The sequence below is a fragment of the Etheostoma cragini genome, chromosome 8 (assembly GCF_013103735.1).
Source record: "Etheostoma cragini isolate CJK2018 chromosome 8, CSU_Ecrag_1.0, whole genome shotgun sequence".
NCBI lineage: Eukaryota > Metazoa > Chordata > Actinopteri > Perciformes > Percidae > Etheostoma > Etheostoma cragini.
In genome coordinates, this window is record NC_048414.1 from 3,432,833 (window position 1) to 3,453,876 (window position 21,044).

Genomic DNA, 21,044 nt, shown 5'->3' on the forward strand with positions numbered 1-21,044 from the left:
CCTTAGTGGTCCCCTAATACTGTAGCTGAAGTATCTTTTATATAGACCTTAGTGGTCCCCTAATACTGTAGCTGAAGTCTCCTTCCCAAAATTCAGCCTTGGAGCAGAGTTACAGCCACTAGAGCCAGTCCCACAATGAGCTTTCCTCAGTATGTCCCATTTCTGAGTCTGCCACTTTGCTCGTTTGAAAGCCGTGATGTCTCTCTCTCATGGGCCAAATTCTCTCGGCGGGCAAAGCAGAGAAAGGGGAGGTAAGCTTGATTGATTCCAGATTGGCCCATTTGAGCTTTCATTTTCTCAAAGGCAGGATACCCAGGGCTCGGTTTACACCTATCCCCATTTCTAGCCCCTTAGGGACCATAGGCAGGCTGGGGGAATGCATATTAAAAAAAAACTCATGAAGTGAAATTTTCATAACATGGGACCTTTAATCCAAAAATTCCTTAATTTGTAAAAAGGCCTCGGAATATCCTGTCTACATGACCCGTATGAAATTTGGAATATTGTCATAGTTAGAAAATTTAGAATATTAGTGTGCACGTAAACATACTTGATGCTGTGCAGATAATGCAGTGGATCATATGTTGTTTTTGTTACAATGTATTATATGTAGAAGATGTGACTAACTGTCAAAATGTCTTGTGTTTGTCTCTTTTGATCTGCAGATTTGGATACTGGTCTGTGTCCATTTACTGCTGTTCATCACGTTTGGGGTACATTCAAGTAAATTTGACGTCAACCCAGTGACAGATGACATCTCTAGACTTTCTATTCTGGTAAGAACAATACTGTCATTCAAACACTTCAAATTATGGATATTTTACTTTCATGCTGGACTTTGACTTTATAATGAATAACTATCAAATCGTAAAATCAGGTCAGAATCATGGCTGCCGCTGCTGAAACAATTCTCTATCTGGAAGGATATAATGTTATAACTCATAGTTTTTCCACTAGCATGGTGCCACCTGCTTTATGAGCAAAAGTTATATGAACAAAGGTTAATAAAGGGAGCAAGCAAAAAAAAAAGATCAAAATCATAATCACAGGACAAAAGAACATGATACACACAGACTGGGAGGGAAACTTGCTTTGCATTTATCTCACCAAATGAAGTGTTGGCAAAGAATCAAGTGACTTTTTATCAATGTGCTAAACAGTCAACTTGCAGGTATATGATCAAACGTTATTAACTAGTGCTGTATTGCTACTTTCCAATTTGAATGTTTTTGTACTTTTTCTTTCTTTTTACAGAGACAAAATATTCCTAAAGATTACAAAATTCCTGTACACTACATTCCAAAAGAAGAGGTAAGATGCTGTGTTATCCACCCACTGTACCTCTTGGGGAATAATGAATTGGGAAGATAATTACCAAAATCGAATCACTAAAAAGATCAGCATATTTACGCCTCACCACCTTTTACATTTTTTGTAAAAACCTCTGCATTAAAATAATTTGCAAATGAGCAAATGTCCTGACCATTACTCTGACAGACTTTCCATGTGTATAGATTTGTGCTCCCAAGAGCAAGAAAGCTTTTTTAGCTATACACCTTCCCGCTAAACTTTGGCTGACCTTAGATCTCTTGTACAGTGTAAATATTGCATCATCTCCCAAAAGCAACTGTAAAGTAACATCTAACTGGGGAAGATTATTAGACTTTGGTGGACATGCAGGCTATTGAGAGCTTGGTTGTTGGTGTTTTGGTAAATCCGATTAGCACACTCTGTATTAAATGACCATACAGTACTTATTATTGCTCATTGTATGCCTTCTTTTTCTTTTAGGGAGGGATGTGTTGGGTAAAATTAAACGTCTTCTACTTGGAGGAGAGTTTGAAAGATTTAGCACATAAGTTTGGAAATATTTCATCCAACAGAAGAGATATTAGCATATTCAACCAAATGCTCGAAGAACTGCGGCTCAACATGGGGTCTGTGGTAAGTGCATGTTGCTTAGTTTCTGCTTAGTATAGGTTTGACATCTTTGAAATTACTGTTTTGTAATGGTTTAAATATGTAAAGCTGAAATCCATAAAGTATTGTCCTTTAAAGTAGCAACAGGTCATTTAAATTTTGTTCATACTACAATAAAGATGGTAATCCATATTTGTACTTAAAACAGTCTGATGTCAGCTAATGTTATAGTTTAGGGGGACACATGTTATACATGTAGCCATGTTGGGAGCACAACTTTCACTAACAAACCCTGTATAAAAGATCCCCTACAGACTATGCTGTTATGAGACTAAGCATGGCTGGCTAACTCTGACATCCAAACCTTTATTAGTTTTATTTGCAAGATGAGGTTCATTCATCTACTATAACTAGCTGCCCATTACCTCCATTATTTTCTCAATAAAAGAAATGCCATTGCTTTTTTTATGGATTTCAGCTTAAAAGGCAAGGTAATCCTCTCAACTAGACCCTTTGAAATGAACAGCTTAAAGACATAAAAACATAAATCTCTTTGATGTGTGTTTCCTTTTGTCTTTGCAGGAGCCGATCATGTATGATTTTGAGTGCCACTACAGAAAAGACAGGTGGCAGACAGTGCGCTACTTTGACTTTGTCAAAGATTTCCTTATAGCTGCACAGAATAAAGAAGAATCCGATGACTGTGATCCTCCTCCCTGTCCTACAACACAAGACACAGTAACAACAGAATATTCAACAGGTGAGTGTTTATGATATGTATTCCGGTTGCTAACGTTAATACTTTTGCAACTTAAGATGTTGCTGTCATTTACATGACCACGACAAAAACATCAAAACAACAGCTTTTCTTGGTATGCATCTGGTTATGAAATGAATTCATCTCTTTCTACTATTTGGCCATTTGATGCATTTCAGCAACTATTTGGGCTTAAACCAATCCAGTTGCATTGTTTAATGACAAGATCTTTTGGGAATCTTCATTGTTGAAAATAATACATAATAAAAACAGCGTTTAGTTGCCGCCCTACTGTGGCTTGATGCTATGTTTAGGGATTGATGGATTTTGGTGCAGAGTTGTTGGTGACTGCAGCCCGGGAAAGCACGTTCATTGCTGCCATTATTAACTTTAGGGTTCAAAGTAAGGAAGTGGGCGGATTGATTCCTACTGCCTAAATATTTTCACTTAGGGCTTTACTTTGCATGTAGCAGTGCATGTTTTCCAACTTTAGTATAAGTTAACCTGTCAGTTGCCATTCAAAGATGTTGGGTCCTTTGTACATTTGACCATTATTGGTTAACATACTCATCAAATCAGGTCAGGTAAATTGATTAAATTACTCAAATTAGACAGTGGGTTTCAATGAAAATGTCTCTAAGTTTCAGTTTCACAGTTCAGAGGGTTTTGGAAGGAAGCTGTGGAAGGATAAAAATCACAGATTCTACATGTGATCTGTGAGGTTTTTTTTAATTTCATTTTTTCTTACCTTAGATAATCCTTATCTGTCACAAAATCCCACAGTCACGTACTTCTAGCTGTGTCTAACCGTGCAGACAGTAATGTATCAGTTACTTCACTGTCAACATGTTTCTTCAGAAAACCTAAGTAGTTGAAATGTAATGAAATGTGTTTACATCAATATCTGTGGATTATCCAGATTAGCCGGAGCATTGTTCCTGGTGAGACACACAACAGATGTGGATATCTCCAAAACCTCAACACATGAATCCAAACAATCCCATACCACCAGTGATAAGTGAGAAAATGTGTTTTTTATGATTTGGGTTAACCAACTCTTTTACCGCTTTGAAGCGTTTTATTGTTGAAAACAATACTAAACCGGGGGCCGGCAGGCATTAAGATGTTTCTGTCTGAGCCCGACCCGAGCCCAACACATTAAAAAACTCCTTTTTTTCCTCATAATAATTACACAAATTAGTACGTAGGTATGTGTGGAAAGCCTGCTTTTTCTTTTTAAGCATCTATAGGAAGGCATTTGGACATGTCAACAGATGAGTGCATTAGTGCACACAGGGCAACAAGGACACATTAATAAGCTGTTTAATTTAAAATGTTCAATGTGTTAATCTTTCCTGATGGCTTAGTTTCTGAAAATGGTCAAAAAACTTTTCATTTTATATCCATAAAATGAATAACGTTGGGGTTAAAATCCCATTCCTGGTGATCAAATGAATGAACTTGGCTTTCAGTCTATCTCTCTTCAGCCTACTTTCCACACACACACACACACACACACACACACTGAACTCTCTTAAAGGAGCCAAAGCACAATTTTCGAACATATGCCTTATCGCACTGATGTGACTGAGCCCGACCCGAACCCAAACATAATTATTTCTAAATATCTGTCCAAACCATTTTCTGAGCCCATCAACAGATTTGTCCCGGCAACATTCCAACAAGTTTTGCTTATAAAACCACTGTCCACCGTCTTTGGACTATTGTGAACCAGCTCTTTTTTTTTTGGGACAGATCTCCTGTGGCCGTTTGGAGAAGCTTTTAATCCACCAACCATTATTTCTTCACAGGAACTTTGCGAGATAAAAACTCCCAACAGTCTCCGTGCTTAGACGGCCCATTGAGACACAGCTGAGTCACAGGACTGAGGGGAGGTGTCCCCTGGTAATGCATTTGAAAAGGAAGAAAAGGGCCGAAACCTGATTGTGTACGTGTTGATTACAGAGCAATCTTCCAATCTTTCGAAGCGCTTGGCTTTTCTATGCCAGAATGGTTGGATCAGATCTTTTATGTGTGCAGGAGGAGGAGGGGGGGTTAAAAAAACGCCATTGGGTTGACTTTTTAGCACCTGACAATGAAATGTTTTATACATACGGCACTAACTCCATGCATCATCTTATTTTCTGCTTGTCTCCTCCTGTAACCCCAAACTCACCAGCTCATCCCTTCTCCTTTTTGTCTTTTTCTTTTTTCTCCCAGATTCGCCACTGCCCACCAATAAAGGCACAACGTGTGCAGTCTGCACTACCGGTAAGTTTGCAATTCTCAATAGTTCTGTGAAATCAAGTGCCAGGTCTGGGATTGGGTTTGCAAAAAAAACTGCCCAGCTGATGTGTCAAAGTATTTTTACCACTTATTTCTCTTTTTTGGCAGCAAGTCAACCCATTTTCAAATATTTTCTTTCCTGTATGCCTTTTATCTGGGTGCTCCTCTGTCAGTGATATCTGGCACTATACATTTGAATTAGTCTCGGTGGACTGTAGAACAGAACAGATCTTTGGGGATACTTTTGTTTGTCTGTATGTGTACTTTCCCAGGAGCTGCTGTCACTTGATCGATTAATTAATTCATTCATTCATGGCTTGATTACAATCTGCAGGGCAAATTCGTCACCCCATTTTATGTGTTTTATCTTGTTTTATTTTTTTCTCTACCTGCCTTGTTGAAACCCTTACTGCAAAGTGTGCTACACACCGATCTCAGGACTACCTGTAGGGTATTTCTAAGAGTTAGCTTGTAATGTGCATGTGTGTAGGATTTGATAGGGCAAGCTCTAGCTCACCAGTATGCGCCCCATGTAGGCTGAGACTTTGGCAGCGGCCCGGCTCATCCCATCTTGCTCCCCCTTTTCCTAACTGTCTACACTATTGATAAAAAAAGTAAAAATCACAATGAATGAACTTATTGTGGTCAAAAGTGGTCTATTTGATATGCGATATCTCAGGGATGCCCGGAGGGAATTTAAGATTAAATAAGATTAAATTCAACTTCATTGTCATTGCATATGTCACAAGTGTCTAACCAGATGAACGTAAAATATGAGTGTATATTACTACAGGTATGTACATTAGTATGAATTACTTTACATATGGCCCAAACATTTTTGCCCATCATTTCACAGAAACGTCTAAAAGGATCAAATTAAGACATGATGACATTTTATATTTAAGATCAACTTCACTGTGATTGTGGTCTGCAAAAAAACACTTTTCTGGCCATAACCTCATATTGACCGTATTTCACACATACTGATTTGGTTACACTTATCTTAGGTGCCCTCCTTAAAACTGTAATGGTTGTATAGGTCTTCTTCTCTGTTGCCCCAGGTTGAAGATGTGTGTGTGTGTGTGTGTGTGTGTGTGTGTGTGTGTGTGTGTGTGTGTGTGTGATGCATCCACATTTCTTTGCAGCAACATCCATATTTGAAGTGGCCACAACTTTGTGTATCAGAATCAGCTTCCAATTTCTTCTTCCAAACTGTGGCTCAGCCTAGCACTTTGTCTCTGGAAATAGATAATACCAGTTTTTTTTTCTCTTTTGATGTTTGAACCATGTATATGCAGAGTTTGACACAAGAATGCTTTCTCTGCTTAAGGTAAATCATTTTTGTTTTGGAAACCAATCATGGTCCAACAGGAGATTTATACAAGTGCCATGGTCTTTAATGTCCAGTGTCTTTAATGTTCAGTGTCCACTAATAAACAATTCACATATTACACTAAACCAAAAGGTTATGATTATTAAAATAAAGACATTAAAGTTAGATGAACAATAAAAGGAACGCTAGAATGAGAGTGAAAACGATCCCTGAATCAGCACCCTAACATTTTTGGGTCGAATCAATTATCATCAAGGAGTAACAGACGTAACAAATAATTCAAAATATTTGCGATTTTTCTTGCTAATTTCAATTTTGTTACTAAGAACATTAAGAGTCAGAGAAGGTAATATTCTGTCTTTTTTTCTTCCCAGGGGAAACGAGCGCCCTGACTGAGGTGGTGGAGCGAAGCCTTCTCTCTTTACTTTTCATTCCACTCCTAGCGCTCGTCTTCCTGCTCGTGTGGAAGGTGAGCTGACCCTTGACTCTTAAACATTTCCTGAAGCACTATGACTGTTTATTAGTACCCTATTTTATGGTTGCGGTATACCGCTTTGTTCCATGAATTTTTATGACGATCGGGCAAAGGCCTTTCAGCTTTCTGCAGATGTTGCGCAGACGTTGTAGGTCCGAGATGTGTTGACTTCAGCTGGAATTAAGTTCCAAACTGAGAACCATTGGGTTAAAAAATATTTCCTATCCCGAAACAGGTCCGATCACGGAGGGATGAGCAGGATCTTCAGCAGAATCCGGATGAAGGCGGACGCTTCACAGAAACAGAAGCGACTGCAGCTCCACTAGATGCTGAAATATCAGAAAAGTGTGTTGTTGTTTTTTTCTTTGACATTCATTTACCATCAATGCAAAATGAGGACAGGAAACTATTCTCCTTTACATACCTCAGTGCCTGCCAAATTAATAAGTTGCTTTGTGCCAAACGGCTGCAGACAGTGGCAGAGGCTCTGCTATTACTAAGTCGTCCTGTAAATTAAAGTTTGGATTTTTATGTGTGATTGTTATTCACATATTTGGGTAATTTCTCTCAAGGGTTTTAAGAAATACTGTAGATGCTTTAGAAGAAGAAGTATGTGTTCAGAGATGCGTCGCTATGGCTTTGACTGTTGTGGAAATATAAGGTCATAGAAATAAAATGAGAGTAGAACAGACATTCCCATTTAAATGACAATAGCAGGATGGGCAGAGCGGCGGCCATTTTTACGTGTAACATTGCAAAGAACTGTGAGCATTGTCGAGGGCTAACTCATTCATTTCTATGGTCAATGCATATTGCTGAGCCCCATTTTGGTTAGTAACTAGTCAAATGACCACAGCATTTCAATGTCCATTCTACTCTCATTGTCTTTTGTTTATGTCTTTTTAGACTTCTCCATACCTGCTGGAATAGAACTGAAGTTTTTATTGCAACCTAAAATTCGACAATCATCAAAACAAAATAAAGCAAAAACAAAAAGTCAAAGACTTAACAAAGCATAGAGGTGTAGGAATGATAATCTCTAAATGACCTCAGGAAAAGACATTTCAAACAGAATAGTTTTTAAGTCTGGATTTATAAGAACAGGTTTAGGGCAGATTGTAAGTGTTCTGGAAGTTTATTCCTTAACTGCAGTGCGACAAAACAACATAATAAATAATAGAGCATAGAAAAGAGATTGGCTCGCCTCACTCCGAGAGATTAAACCACTCAACACGGTTCACATATTAGCCAGTCTTTGCTGGTAAATCAGCCATGTTGAAGCAAAGTTTACTGTCTAATACTTTCTTCCTGTCCCATTACAGAAACAAGTTGAACGTCATTGAAATAGTGTAACGCTTCCATGTTCTTCAGCGCAATTGGTGAGCTTTTTTTAATTTATATATATCACAAACATCTGTTTTTTAGCGTTTCATAAATGAACATCTTGTTTGAATCCTGACACTGAGCTCTGAAACCTCTCTCCACACGTTTCTCTCACAGGGTTCTTCGCTTTCCTCCTAATGGTGTCCAAAGGTGATGAAAAACAAACATTAAGCTGAAAGGTAAAAGGCGCTTGCTGACTACGATTAACGAGAGGGCAAATTCCCAATCGCCGCGGCCGAGATGCTTCCCGATAAACCACACCTGCCACTGATGGATGAGCTTGCGTTACTGCGTAGACCCCATACTTTTGACAAAGACAGTGAGATTTTTTGCAGAGATAAACCTGCCCTTACCACACCCCACCCACTGGATTCTCTGGCTCCTGCTAATCATCCATCAACCCCCATGATTCATTCTGAACTCTTGGAGTAAAACATCCCCCTTCTGCAGGTTGCTCCATCAGCCTGTGTTTTCGGGGCCACCGGTTCATCATCAGACAGTGAAGCGAAGAGTTACTGACACTGGTTATCTCTTGTATGAACTGAGGCACAAATTACTACCTCTGGTGACCCTCATGCTAACCGCATCTTCAACCGCACTACAGTTTCCTCATAGTCCTGGCTTTCCTAAAGAATATAATGTTAAGCATTGTTCCGAGGTATAGTCCCATTGTTTGGTTAAGGCATGTACCCATGGTTGTATGATGTATTTATTTATTGGTGGCAGCACTGAGATGCTGCTGTTGATACAACTGAAATGTTTCATTTAAGAGAACTTCTACTAAAGGGTTACATTTAAAGAACAATCTATATTCAAACACATCGTAATCCCGACAAACACAGAACAGGTTACATTTCCTCATATGTTGTCGTTGCCGTTGTCATTGTTGTTGTTGTCGGTATATATGACTCAGCTGATATCAGTTGTACGAATGAATTACATGGAGAACAAAACGCATATATACAAAATCTGGTGCTTTGACATACGTTTAGACCATTGAAACCGGCAATGACATTCTGCTAACAAGTATCAGGGATGACTTCTGTGGATCCAGGGATTTGCTAAAACAAGGTGAATTCAAAAAGTAGTTAGACGCATGGAAGACAATGATTGGCCTCCCATAGAAAATGTTAGCTTTGCAATGCCTTTATTTTTACTTTTTTACTCATGTCACCATTTATGCTCGTATAGCAAAAACTGTTACAGAGATTCGTTGACGTCCATTCCTCTATAAAAGGAAAAGAAACTATATTTCCACGTTTGTAAAAAGAGAACGAATTAATAAGATTGAATATACAAATGCTATATAATGTAACATTTTTAATCAAGCTGTCAATTCTTTATTGTTCACTCAACGACCAAATATATTTATAATGCTGACTTTGCCTTTGGTATCAGTGTTGTGCTTGTATAATAATTAAAAAAAACAGTATAGACAATCTGGCAAAATTAGTTGGTGCATTAATCAAGATTCAAATGCTAATGAAATGCTGAAGAGTGATACCACGGTTTATGTCATTTAAAGACACGCACCTTAGTTATTCTCACAATCATCAAAGCTCGCAACAAAGGAATGCCCTGCAGACCTAAATATCAATTTTGCCTTAAAGTTGCGCCATAATACACTGTCAAAGGAAAAGCACTTCACACATTGAACTGTCAAAAAGTCCTTTTTTTAACAGAAGCGTGGTGAGTTTTAGAGTTGTTTCTCTCCAGTTTACAAAGATCCATGTAAAGGGAAATCTTTTCCTGGTAGTCACATCCAAACAGTTTGCATAAGATTGGTTGATCCAAGTTGCTATAGCAATTGCAGAAGCCCCGAGGCTCACTTTGAAATAATCAATGTTCCCCATGCCTCCTTTCTTTTATGCACTGCCGGATCTGATAAGTTATGAGCTGGAGGGGCTCCCTGTCTCAGAGATAACAAATCATATCACAGCTGTCAGAAAAAAGGCAACAGGTTTAAAATATTTCAACAAGTTGACTCCCACAAAGCCTTGCCCAACACAAAGTGAAGTAGGTTTGTGATGGATGCTAGGTGTTGAAATGATATATGACAGTGTGACTATGTCTATTTCGAGTATTTCTTCATGTTTGTGGTCTTATGTTATACCATGTCCAATCTTGGTTTTGTGCCTTGTTTTATTAGTGTGATTGACTATGTGTGTAAATTTCAAAAGCCTGTCTCATGTTTCTGTGTGGTAGCAGAAAGTGCAAAGATAAAATACAGGGCAGATTAGAATAAAATCCTATATTAATCCCACAATGGGGAAATTCACACTATCATAACCCAACAGATCTCTCTCTCCTTTTTTTTTTTTTTTAATGATCTCATGACCTTTTAGATGGCTTGACCCGTGCCCAGTTGATTCGGAAATCAGTGCTTCAGTATGTAAAAACTCTTATCGGCAGAAAAGCCCACAGTGGCTGGGCCATTTCGCTCCATTCATTACATTTTAGCCTTTGTAACCATTAGGAAACTGTTCAACTGGTAACTATGCTTGTTTCATGTGTATTTGTTCTATATGCTGGGAATTTTCTTATAGGAGGAGTATATTGTGCAAAATATGTGTTTGAAAAAAAAGTATGCCACATTGGTGTTCATATAGTTCAGACCTTTCAGCATCAATAGGCGGAATTTGTTGATGTGGTACAGTATTGTTTATGTTTAACTGCAAGATAATTTTATTTATTCAAAATGCATTTTTGAACAATACTTTATTAGCGACATATATAATATGTACCATATTCTCTATGGCAGTTTAGAACAAATTCTGTGTTATCAAAAAAAAAATACCACGTGGGTGTTCATATAGTCCGCATCAACAGTCCTATTGACTTTTACCAGGGATATCTGAAATAAATGGTGTGGGGAAAGGAAGTACTCTTATTTAATAGTGTTAGCCAATTGTTTTTATTCAAAAATGCATTTTTGAACAATATTTGAGCATATTATCTATGGCAGTCTAGACCTGAGACTCTTACTTTAATCAGCTTTAGGTTTCTCTCCTCAACATAAAGACTATTACCTGTAGTCCCCAGTATTCTGACAGAGACACAGGCTAGTCTAGCCACAACCAAACTAACAAACAAGGTATACTCTGTCAAAACTTGCTTTTTATACATAGTCTATGAATATCATGAGCTCCAACAGGTCTAAGCTGTGAACAGAAAATATATAACATGGTCTCCCATTTTCCTGTCTATGCGAGAGCCACAAAGTCTGTATGTCTAATGCATGGAAGCCAGAAACCAAGCAATTTCATGCATTAATCGAGAGAATGACGGCCCTTAAATATTGTTTCTATGTGGGGTTTTTGCGTGGTCTTAGAGTGAACAAAGTGGCATCCTGAACAGTGCTTTCGGGCTAAAGGGATCCAGTCCATCTCACTCACTTCAGTGGGTGATTGAAATGGCTCTAGGCAGGAAATAAGACTGGGTGCCAAAAAAGCAAATATAATTATTGCCCGGTTGGTATTCTGGGTAAAAACTCTACTGTTTTCTGTATTTTTGTATAAATGTAAAGAAACATATATGAGATATGAATAAAGTACACATATTCATTCAACTGTTATTTTTTTGTTTCGTCTGTTGTTCAGGATTTATAATCAAGCTTCTGTGCTGTGCAATCTTATCATCCCGGAATGAAACTCATGGGGGGGCAAACATTTTCTTTGGGCAACATGCCTAAGGTGAAAGCTTGTGACTGTAAAGAAATCAACTAATTTAGTTCACAGTCATGCATAGTATATTTGCCATGTTAATCCTAAATTGGATGTATGTGTTCATTTCTAAATTACATTATTAAGGAGATAAAATCCTTTAATTACAGTTCTGAGATTCTGGAAAACTTTTCCGAGAAAAGCTCGGGCTCTTCAACATTGTGCTTTTGTTCTTGAAAAAGCTGCCTAGAATAATGGGTTTTGTGACAAGTTCATGAGAGGAGAAAGAAAACAAATGTCCTCTCCTACAAACTGTTAAATCACATTGCTTGCCTTGAAGGTTCAAACTATCCCAAAAGAGTAGAAACATAAAATGCACGTGTTTTAACCTCTTTCACACTCATTTATGTCTTCATAAGGCCAAAGGGAGTGCTTGGCCATCAGTCTTTTTTCTACACACACTTCACAATTCCAATATCTGTACTACCTTGCACTACCTGGAGTATGTTATTGCTTTTATGCAACATTTAATCCATACTGCATGAGAAGTCTTAGATGTGAGGAATTTATTTTTTATTTTCTTACATTAAAATAATCACTGGTCTAAGTTATGTAAATATAGCCGTAATCCAAGTCACCTGCTGGTTTTTGGAAATCGTGATAGAACAGATATTTGCAATAGACATTTTTATTTTGTTTTGAATAGATATCGTCATACTGCCCAGCACTATCATCAATATCCTATTAGAGATAGTAGATTAACATAATTAAATAGAGCTATATACATAAGATGTTTCTCAGAACACGTTTCAACCAAATTTAACCTCACAAAGAAGTTAGGAAAAACATAGCTTAAACTTTGATAAACTTTTACAAATCCCTTTGAACTATTCCCCAAATCCATTTAGGAGTAAATTGTGCATTAGGTCGTTAGTTTATTAGGCTAATCTTTGTGAGGCTACCCTGCTAGTGTTGATTAAAGTGAAATGTTGTTAGACCTAACCCTGTTCCTAGAAAAGCTAAAAGGGAAGAACAAGCCTGCTTACTTTAATGATAAGTCAGTTTACACCCCCCAGGAGAAAAGTAGTACACTAAATTCTGCAGATTTTCATTCTGGATCCTTGCTGAAAACTGTGAGAACAAATCTTTAGAATCTGTTTGTGCCTGTTCATGTGTGCTTCTTTCTTCATGAGCAGCATTGTGGCAACATTTTAATTTGTCGGTATTTTAAGGATGGTTCTAGAAGGGTGTTTGGGTTATTTGACCCAAGTGTCAAATTGTTTTGTACATCATTGACCAATTGTGGTGTACCAAAAGGCTCAATTCTTGAACCTATGTATTACATTGAATCAAGCCTTAGTTTTGAACACCACAAATCTCTTTTAGTTCTGTTTCCTTCTTGAATTTAAGGATAAAAAGAGAATTGTGTATGTTCTAACTTGCCCCAATGCATTCCTCTGCATACCTGGTAATACAATACAATCAGTTGATTTTCCATAGGGTTGTTATGGAGCAATAAAATGGGAGAACAGAGATGGTTATTATCACTTGTATTATCACCAGTGTGGGTCAAGTTACTTTTAAAAAATTAATAGTTTAGTGTGTGTGTGTGTGTGCGTGCGTGTCTATGTTTTCTGACCGAGGCATAAAAATCTTTAGCAGGAAAAGTCCCCCCCCAACCTTACTATTCTAATGCCATACCTGTCTCTCGATGACTGACTTGCTAGTGTTGTTTGTTGTGTGTCCAACAATGCGTGTTTTGCGAATGCGAACACCCACCCAACTCTACCTCTGATTGGCTTACCATGAAATTGTTCTCAACCTCTTCCAATCGTCACCATTTATGCACTTGTGTCGTGCACGGCCCACTAACCAAGCCTATTGGCTCAGAGATCAAGTCGGTCTGATGAAAAAAACAGCTTCAATAATAATAACGCGCCGCATTTTTTGCAGTAACAGTAACAGCGTTATTAAGATGGGAAGAGTGAGCGTATAGATTACTTGTTACTGAAAAAAAAGTATTTGTTTATAACGACGTTATTCCCATCACTGATTATCAATGGTCCAAAAAGTACTTTTTTCTTGTTTAAATATGTTCCTTTTACTCAATATTCACAAAATAGTACCCACACAATTGCATGCAGACCTATAAGACAAATGTCCAAAAGAATCAAATATTTTGAAAAAGTTGTGGACTTCATTTATTGCCGCTGCCTACATTGAGTTTAATGTATACTTCAACATTTTTCAAACAATTTTGACATATAGTGCTACAAGTTTTCATCTGGAGAAATGTCTTTTTTTTATACTACCACTGGAAGTGCAAATGGCAGAATGTTTGAATTTGACATAATGGCTATAATACATTTTACAGAGACCTTCCTTTTTTATCATCTCAATCCTAAGAATCACGTTCGTTTTACTTGGCCAGTGGTTTGGGATTTCTATAGAATTGGTTTATCAACTGCATTGTGGAAGCTAAGGATAGAAATGACGGACCAATGTCATGATTTAATCTTTGCTATCAGGAAACAACAGGAAGGCTGTGAAAAGTCCATTGTTCATAGACATTTTACAATGAATGTGTAATTGTGTCATTGTAACTAGGCATACTAAAGCATGACTGAAGCGGGACATAAACAAGTCGACTGACCTCAGCCAGTGGCGTGTATATGGACGACATGTGGTTCAGCTGTTTCCCAGGGTCACACAGGTCTCCTGAATAATGCCGTGCTAGTTTAATAAATCTTACAGAACAAATGATTAGTTCAGAGGGCACTCCCATGACCATGAGTAATTGGATTCCCCTTTAATAATTACATCTTGGCAGCGACCGCAGCTCCATGACTTTGGTTTTTCCCCTAGTGCTATAAGAGGAAGCTGAGTACAAACTCCAGGGTCAAGAGGTCAGGATTGCAATGAAAGAGAACGAGGAAGCATGGCAAAAAAAAAAAACTTAGCCTTATGTGGTAACATTTATAATACAGCAGATCATATCACCAGAATAGAGAAAAGAAAAAAGAGAGAGAAAAGTAAGGGTTGGTATCTTGGTATCCATGGCAACACATGTGAGAGAGGAGTTGTAGAAACACAAATCGAGGAAGTTTTGAAAACTTGAAACAACCATGTTCCGCAAGTTCCTTCCCTTGAAATAAATGAATACATCTAGTGAGCTTCTTGCACATCATAGGACCCCAGGGAGCTGGGAATTTAGTTTCTACCTCACAGCCAAGAGCGTCCGCTTTCTCATTCTTCACCTCAGATGGCTCCCAGCTGCACAAACTGATGAAGAAAAATCATTTAGCAACCAGACCTTTTTTTTGTTTTTGTGACTGTGAGCCAGCTGAACTTGGAACACAGTGTGTTAGCTCTTTGTGTGAGCGCACTTGATGGATCTGTCCCTTATGTACCCATGAATGTGACTTAGACATGTGTTAAAAAAGTTTTTTTTTTTATTTATTTTTTTTATTTGTTTGTGTTTTGTAGATGTTTCTGAACAGCAGTTCAAATGGAGTCACTTTGGAAAGCGATTTAACTGTGGGTCGTATCCAAAAATAACAAAGCGTGCAGTGGTAGCTAACAGCTTCCCTCCTTCACCACCACCATTACGAGCAAATGGATAGTAAAACAATGAGACAATTGACCACTGCACACACTGTTCCTGAACTATTGTTTTTTTTCAGAATCTTCATGTATACTGCAAAAATGTCTATTGAAGAAAAGAGATAGTATTTTTTATTTAAGAACTACACCACATTTGAGGGAATGTGGCCAAATATATCTGTCAATAGCTGTGACATTGGTTGTCGTCATAATCATGTGTGTCCTGCAGAAAGTTTGGTTTGATGTAAAGGTATCTTACAAACATACAGCACTTCAAGAAAAAACCCTAATTTCTTAATCAGCCTCTTACTGTGGCTAACAAGATCCATACACATCTGCCGAAGTTAGAGCAGTTTGGGTTATTTTACATGAGAAAACTGGAATTTTGCTTTTCTTCAAGATTGTCTTACTGGTTTGAGGCAGGCGGGGCTCAGCTAGAAAATGCAATCCCTGCCATGCAATTATAAGGGTTTAGCAGCATTTCAATCAAAATTGGATCAAAGTTGATCACTGTCAATCAAATCTGATCAAACCACACCTAAAAAAGACTTGACGAAGCAGATTAGCGGAGAATGTTGCTTATTTGGTCATAAATTCTTGATCATGCACAATATTATGACTCAAGTTGGCGCTATTTTTTCACCAGGTGTGGTTGGAGCTCTGGTAGCATTATTGTTTTTATTACTTTGTTTTTAAGCACTTTAGGTCACTGTTTTAAAAATTCTGAGAAGGGCTTTGAATGTGATGTGTTAACGCAGCTGAAAATTGAGTGTTTGTGCAAAGACTGTCGCCTGTCAATAAATCCTGACAAACTTTGTGGATAGATGATCAAGGTGCCTAGCTGTTGGATGGCATCCAAAATCAATAATAGATGTTTCATGAAGTTTAAAATGTCAGCTGACTATAACTCTTACGCTTCTCTTAGAAACAAAAGTTAGTTACAAGGTGAAACCAGCTAAGTCTGAATTTAGAACTAATTCCATTGCTGCTAATGCAAAAAAGCCTGAAAAACTATGGAAAATTCTCAATGATGGGGAATCAACCGCAATTATCGAAGGTCACGTTTTGATAAACGACTTATTGCTTGCCATTTTAACCATTACTTTACAACCGCTGCTACCAGTCTGGTATTAAATTCCCTGGTGCTTCTGATAAATATAAACTTTAGTTAACACTTTTTACAGAAGCAAAAGCAAAAATGTTTCTGCAGGTCCATTGCATACATACATATCCTGTCTCAGAGGATAAAGTAAGAGCGAGCCTTTCCTCCCCGTCAGTAAATAAGGCCACTGGCTTGAACTTTATCCCCTCTAGGTTTCTTAGGGATAGTGCTGGGGTTACATATAGTATTCTTACCCATGTCATAAATCTGTCCACAAGTCAGGGTGTTTTCCCAAATGATATGAAGAATGCCAGGGTGGGTCCTCTTTTTAAGAAAAATAGCAGAGCTGATGTTGGGAAATTTAGGCCAGTATCAACATTTTTGTTCTTGTGAATCCCTCTAGCAAAAATTAGTACGCAACCAGCCAATCGAGAGAACCAGTCACCTGACCAGCTGATTGGCCTGAATTGTCAGAAAGTGGGCTAAATGACGTTTTAAAGCTATAGGCTAAATTTTGCAGGTAAAAACCCAGCATGGCCATTGTCAAAGGGGTCCCTTGACATCTCACCTCAGGATATGTGTAATGTAGATGGGTTCTATGACTAATCACATCAAGGTTGGGGCACACAAAGTTCAGTTTTTCTCATGCAGTACAAAGTTATTTTTGACTATTCTAAAATGGTGTATTTGTATTTCTGCACACCGTGGTCCCTAAACAGTTTTGGAATTGCTTTTGGAGTCAGTGAGCCTAACTGTATTCATATGTGATGATGTTTGTCTGCGTAGTTCATTCATTGTTGGAAATCCATGTCCTTGAAACTTGACCCTCACTGTTAGAAATTACTTCCAGGATCAGAACCTCATGAAACTTTACAACCACAAATGAGAGAACAGGGCATCCAGAGGATGCATGGCTTTCCCAGGTTTGCAAAAATAGCCATAGCTATTGAGCATTAGAATACTATCATAAGAGTAACCACAAAGAGGGTTACAGTAAAAACTGAGCTGTTGTGAAAGTGAAGGTATTGATGTGGACTGCTATTAGATTGTGTGTGTGTGTGTGTGTTTGTTGTGTTGTGCTATGTTGTGCGTGTGTGCGTGCATGTTGGAGGCAGGGCAGGAAACAAAATAAATAATAAAGCCAAAGGCAGTAAAATAGGTTCATCAAGGCAAAGTTTCGAATGCTCTGCTCCCTGCTCTACTGTGTTGGCACGTACATTAACAACAACAACAACAAAAACGTATTATCTACTCTCTTTAGTGCATAACAAAGCTCTTTATCGTCATAAACTGTCTATTTGTGAGTGTCCCCTCCCACTCTGTCTGTGAGTGCGTGTGTGGGAATCAGAACAGGACCCTAGTCACAGGTCAGGGGCTCTAAGGTTACTAATAGCCCACACCAATAGACTTGTGATCCACGTCTTGCCCTTTATGGCGCTCTTCCCTGCGGCCAGAGGAGAATGCCTTTCCCCCCAGGTGGAGAGCGTGGGCCTGGCCAGCCCCGTCCCGAGAGGACGTAACAGGAGGCTTATCGGAGCGCTGGGCTGTGCTGTAATACTCCTGTGAAAGGTCTTTCAGGCCGCCTCCCAATATTGATTTTTCTGGGCAGGAGGGAAATCAAGAAGGCCCCCCTCAGAAGCAGTGGAGCTGGGGAGGAGGAGAAGGAGACAGACACAGGTAGAGATAGAAGACGTTTATTTGAAGTAGGGGTGGGGGGGGGGGGGGGGGGGCAGGGGCCAGACAGTGACAGACACAGAGATGAGCGACCTGCACACCATACAGGTGTTTTTTTAGGTAAGTTTTTATTCCTGTCTGTTTATATAAACAAAGCACTTACATAACTGGGTCACCACAGACTATTTTCAGCTAACAGGCTACACTCCGGACACAGGCAACACAAGTGCATTAGTTTTATGACTCACTGCAGGCTATTAATAAAAACAAGTTTACAACTTTGATTTTCCACATCCTACTTTCAAATTTTGAGCCGTTTACACGAGTGACAATCAATTTGCGGCTGCTGATAGGGTGTCAGGTGGCCCGCCCACCATTTTGTAATTTAAAGTGAAAATAAATTGGCTTACATTGGGATTTAATAAGTAATAAGGTGCCAGAGTGCATATAAAATATCAAAATAGAAAACAAAGTATGGCGGGGGGTTCCCCAGAACCCCCAAATGTCATCAAATCTTAGTAATGTCCCTGCATACACCTGGCCTGTGTGTGGCCAATTCTCAACAAAAGAAAGGGTTATAGGGCCATTAAAAAAGGTGGGGTCTGTTATTTATATATCACGATTTTAACAAACACAAGGTTTCCGAAGTGCTGTACAAAAAGATAATAGAGAATAAAATAGATAACACAATAAAAGCACAGTATAAAATACAAGGTACAATGACATAAAAACAATAAAATGCACTGCCAGCATACAGTAAAGGTTTACACATAAGATCAACACTCCACCTGGTTTTAAAAGCCAATGAAAAGAGGTGGGTCTCTTCGAATGGGTTGCCCAGTTTCTCCATCACATTGACGAGTGACCGAACCTCTTTTCTAAATACTGTCTGCACACTTGCTGGTTGTGGTGGAGCACCTTATTTTGTCTTCCCGTCTGGTGGTGTATATATTCAAATTCCTCAATCAGCGCTTGTGGTGGCCACAGCCACACAATTTATGATTTAAAAGGGTACACACTGACCCACATCATAACACTCACCTTGCATTCACATAATGGAACATAAAAGACCTAAGTTTTGAAATGACTTTTTTGATCTGACAGCAGGAAATGGTCAGGGTTTTCTTCTTCAAGTTATTGTTCATGTTGTCCTCCCCACTGTGTGTGAGGGGTTTGTTGATTGAGTTAACAGTTTCATTTTGATTCTTATTTTTCAGGAGTCCTGTTTTTGTTGACCCTATAACCCTTTTTTTTGTTGAATCTATGTTTTGGCGAAGATAATGCCAACTTTATCAAAATTTGAATGTAACTTGACCATATTTTCCTATGTTTTTGTTTCTAAGAGACTGATGGAAACAACATCTTTGAAATTGGTCCAGTATTAAGCAAGATCGCATATAAACAGAAAACATCCACGAAATTGCATTCTCTAAACCCACCAGACTCCATGTAAATAAACATTAATTTTAGCATTGCTATATACACTTCGTTCAAAGTCAACAATACAATACAAGCTGGGCAATTGCCCTATTAACTTTCATGGTAGCTTGTTTTGCCGCTGCCGACTGCAGCGATCTCGCTTAATGTGAAAGATTCTTGTTCCCATCATTAAGACACAAAAACATAGGAAATAGGGGCCAGTTTGAAAAGAAAACAGTAGTTTCGCTTAAAACCGGTGTTCCTTCACTGCTTGGTCCGCAACAATGCTTCAACCTCAGGGCCAACTGCCATTAGCCGCTCTAGAATTTCCTAAGACCTACCAACAAACTAATGGATTCTACTTAAACAAATAGGACTCTTTCTGGTACTATAAAACTTGTACTAGTAGTATTATTATGGCCGCGGGAAAAAAGGGCGCGGAGGGTGCTGCAACACCCCCTAGCAAAAGGATAAACAACTACAACCATAATTAAAAATCCTTTTTAATGAATTTATTATTGATATAAACCTAATCCCTTTCATTTGAAATTAAATTTAATACATTTTACAATTTGGTAAGTAAGAGATTAACACATAATTTGGTTAGAATGAATCTGCCGATTTTGCCAACAGCGAGGCGCGCTGCGTGCCTCTGACGCTGATGAGTGAGGACAGTTGTGGGAACTTTCCCGGCAGGTCAACAGTGCAGACGTTTGACATGGCAAAGGCGCATTTTGGATTTCTTTATAAGTCAACCACAGGCTAAAAAGCCTAATAAATCGGAGGCAGAAAACTCAACAACTGTAACCGAAAGAAGTAGGAACAGCACCTCTCCACCTCCACACTCCTGGAGCAACTTGCTACCAACAGTCGACCAGGCAGCTAATGTTGTTAGCCAAGCTAGCAACACCTCACCTCCACACACCCAGAGCGACCCCCTAGCAACAGACCACCAGGCAGCTAATCTTGTTTGCCAAGCTAGCAGCACCTCACATCCACATCCCCAGAGCTACCTGCTAGCACCAGACGACCAGGCAGCTAATGTTGTTAGTCAAGCTAGCAACACCACACCTCCACACTACCAGAGCAACCCGCTAGCACCAGACGACAAGGCAGCTAATGTTGTTAGTCAAGCTAGCAACACCACACCTCCACACTACCAGAGCAACCCGCTAGCACCAGACGACGAGGCAGCTAATGTTGTTAGCCAAGCTAGCAGCAACAGGGCAGCCGGGGAGGGAACTCAGTGCCGCCAGCCTCGGGGTCCCATCTACCTGGCAGATGTTTTGGAGATGAAGATTCTTTTTGTGTCATGACTGCAGCACAAGGTAAGAATGCTGGTTTATTATTATGCTGCCGCCGTTAATTATTAAATTGGCTTCAACTGTTCAACTGAAAGTTTATACGAATAATTGAGATAATTGTGTTTT

General features: G+C 38.9%; 1 protein-coding gene across 2 annotated transcripts in view; it reads left to right on the top strand.

Moving 5' to 3' along the window:
• Positions 1 to 11,722, top strand: part of kitlga (kit ligand a) — a 33,113-nt gene extending 21,391 nt beyond the window's left edge. Inside the window, exons 2-11 of one of the 2 annotated variants that reach the window (XR_004657625.1) lie at positions 666 to 776; positions 1,255 to 1,311; positions 1,792 to 1,944; positions 2,503 to 2,680; positions 4,898 to 4,948; positions 6,671 to 6,765; positions 7,007 to 7,116; positions 8,094 to 8,150; positions 8,272 to 8,849; positions 8,927 to 11,722. Coding sequence is in view for 1 of the 2 variants with exons in the window: in XM_034879138.1 (XP_034735029.1) it covers positions 666 to 776; positions 1,255 to 1,311; positions 1,792 to 1,944; positions 2,503 to 2,680; positions 4,898 to 4,948; positions 6,671 to 6,765; positions 7,007 to 7,116; positions 8,094 to 8,124 (786 nt within the window). In the remaining variant the exon portion in view is untranslated. Of the gene's footprint in view, positions 1 to 665; positions 777 to 1,254; positions 1,312 to 1,791; positions 1,945 to 2,502; positions 2,681 to 4,897; positions 4,949 to 6,670; positions 6,766 to 7,006; positions 7,117 to 8,093; positions 8,151 to 8,271 lie in introns of both variants that reach the window. The other variant, XM_034879138.1, reaches the window with a different exon arrangement.
• The last annotated feature ends 9,322 nt before the right edge of the window (positions 11,723 to 21,044 follow it).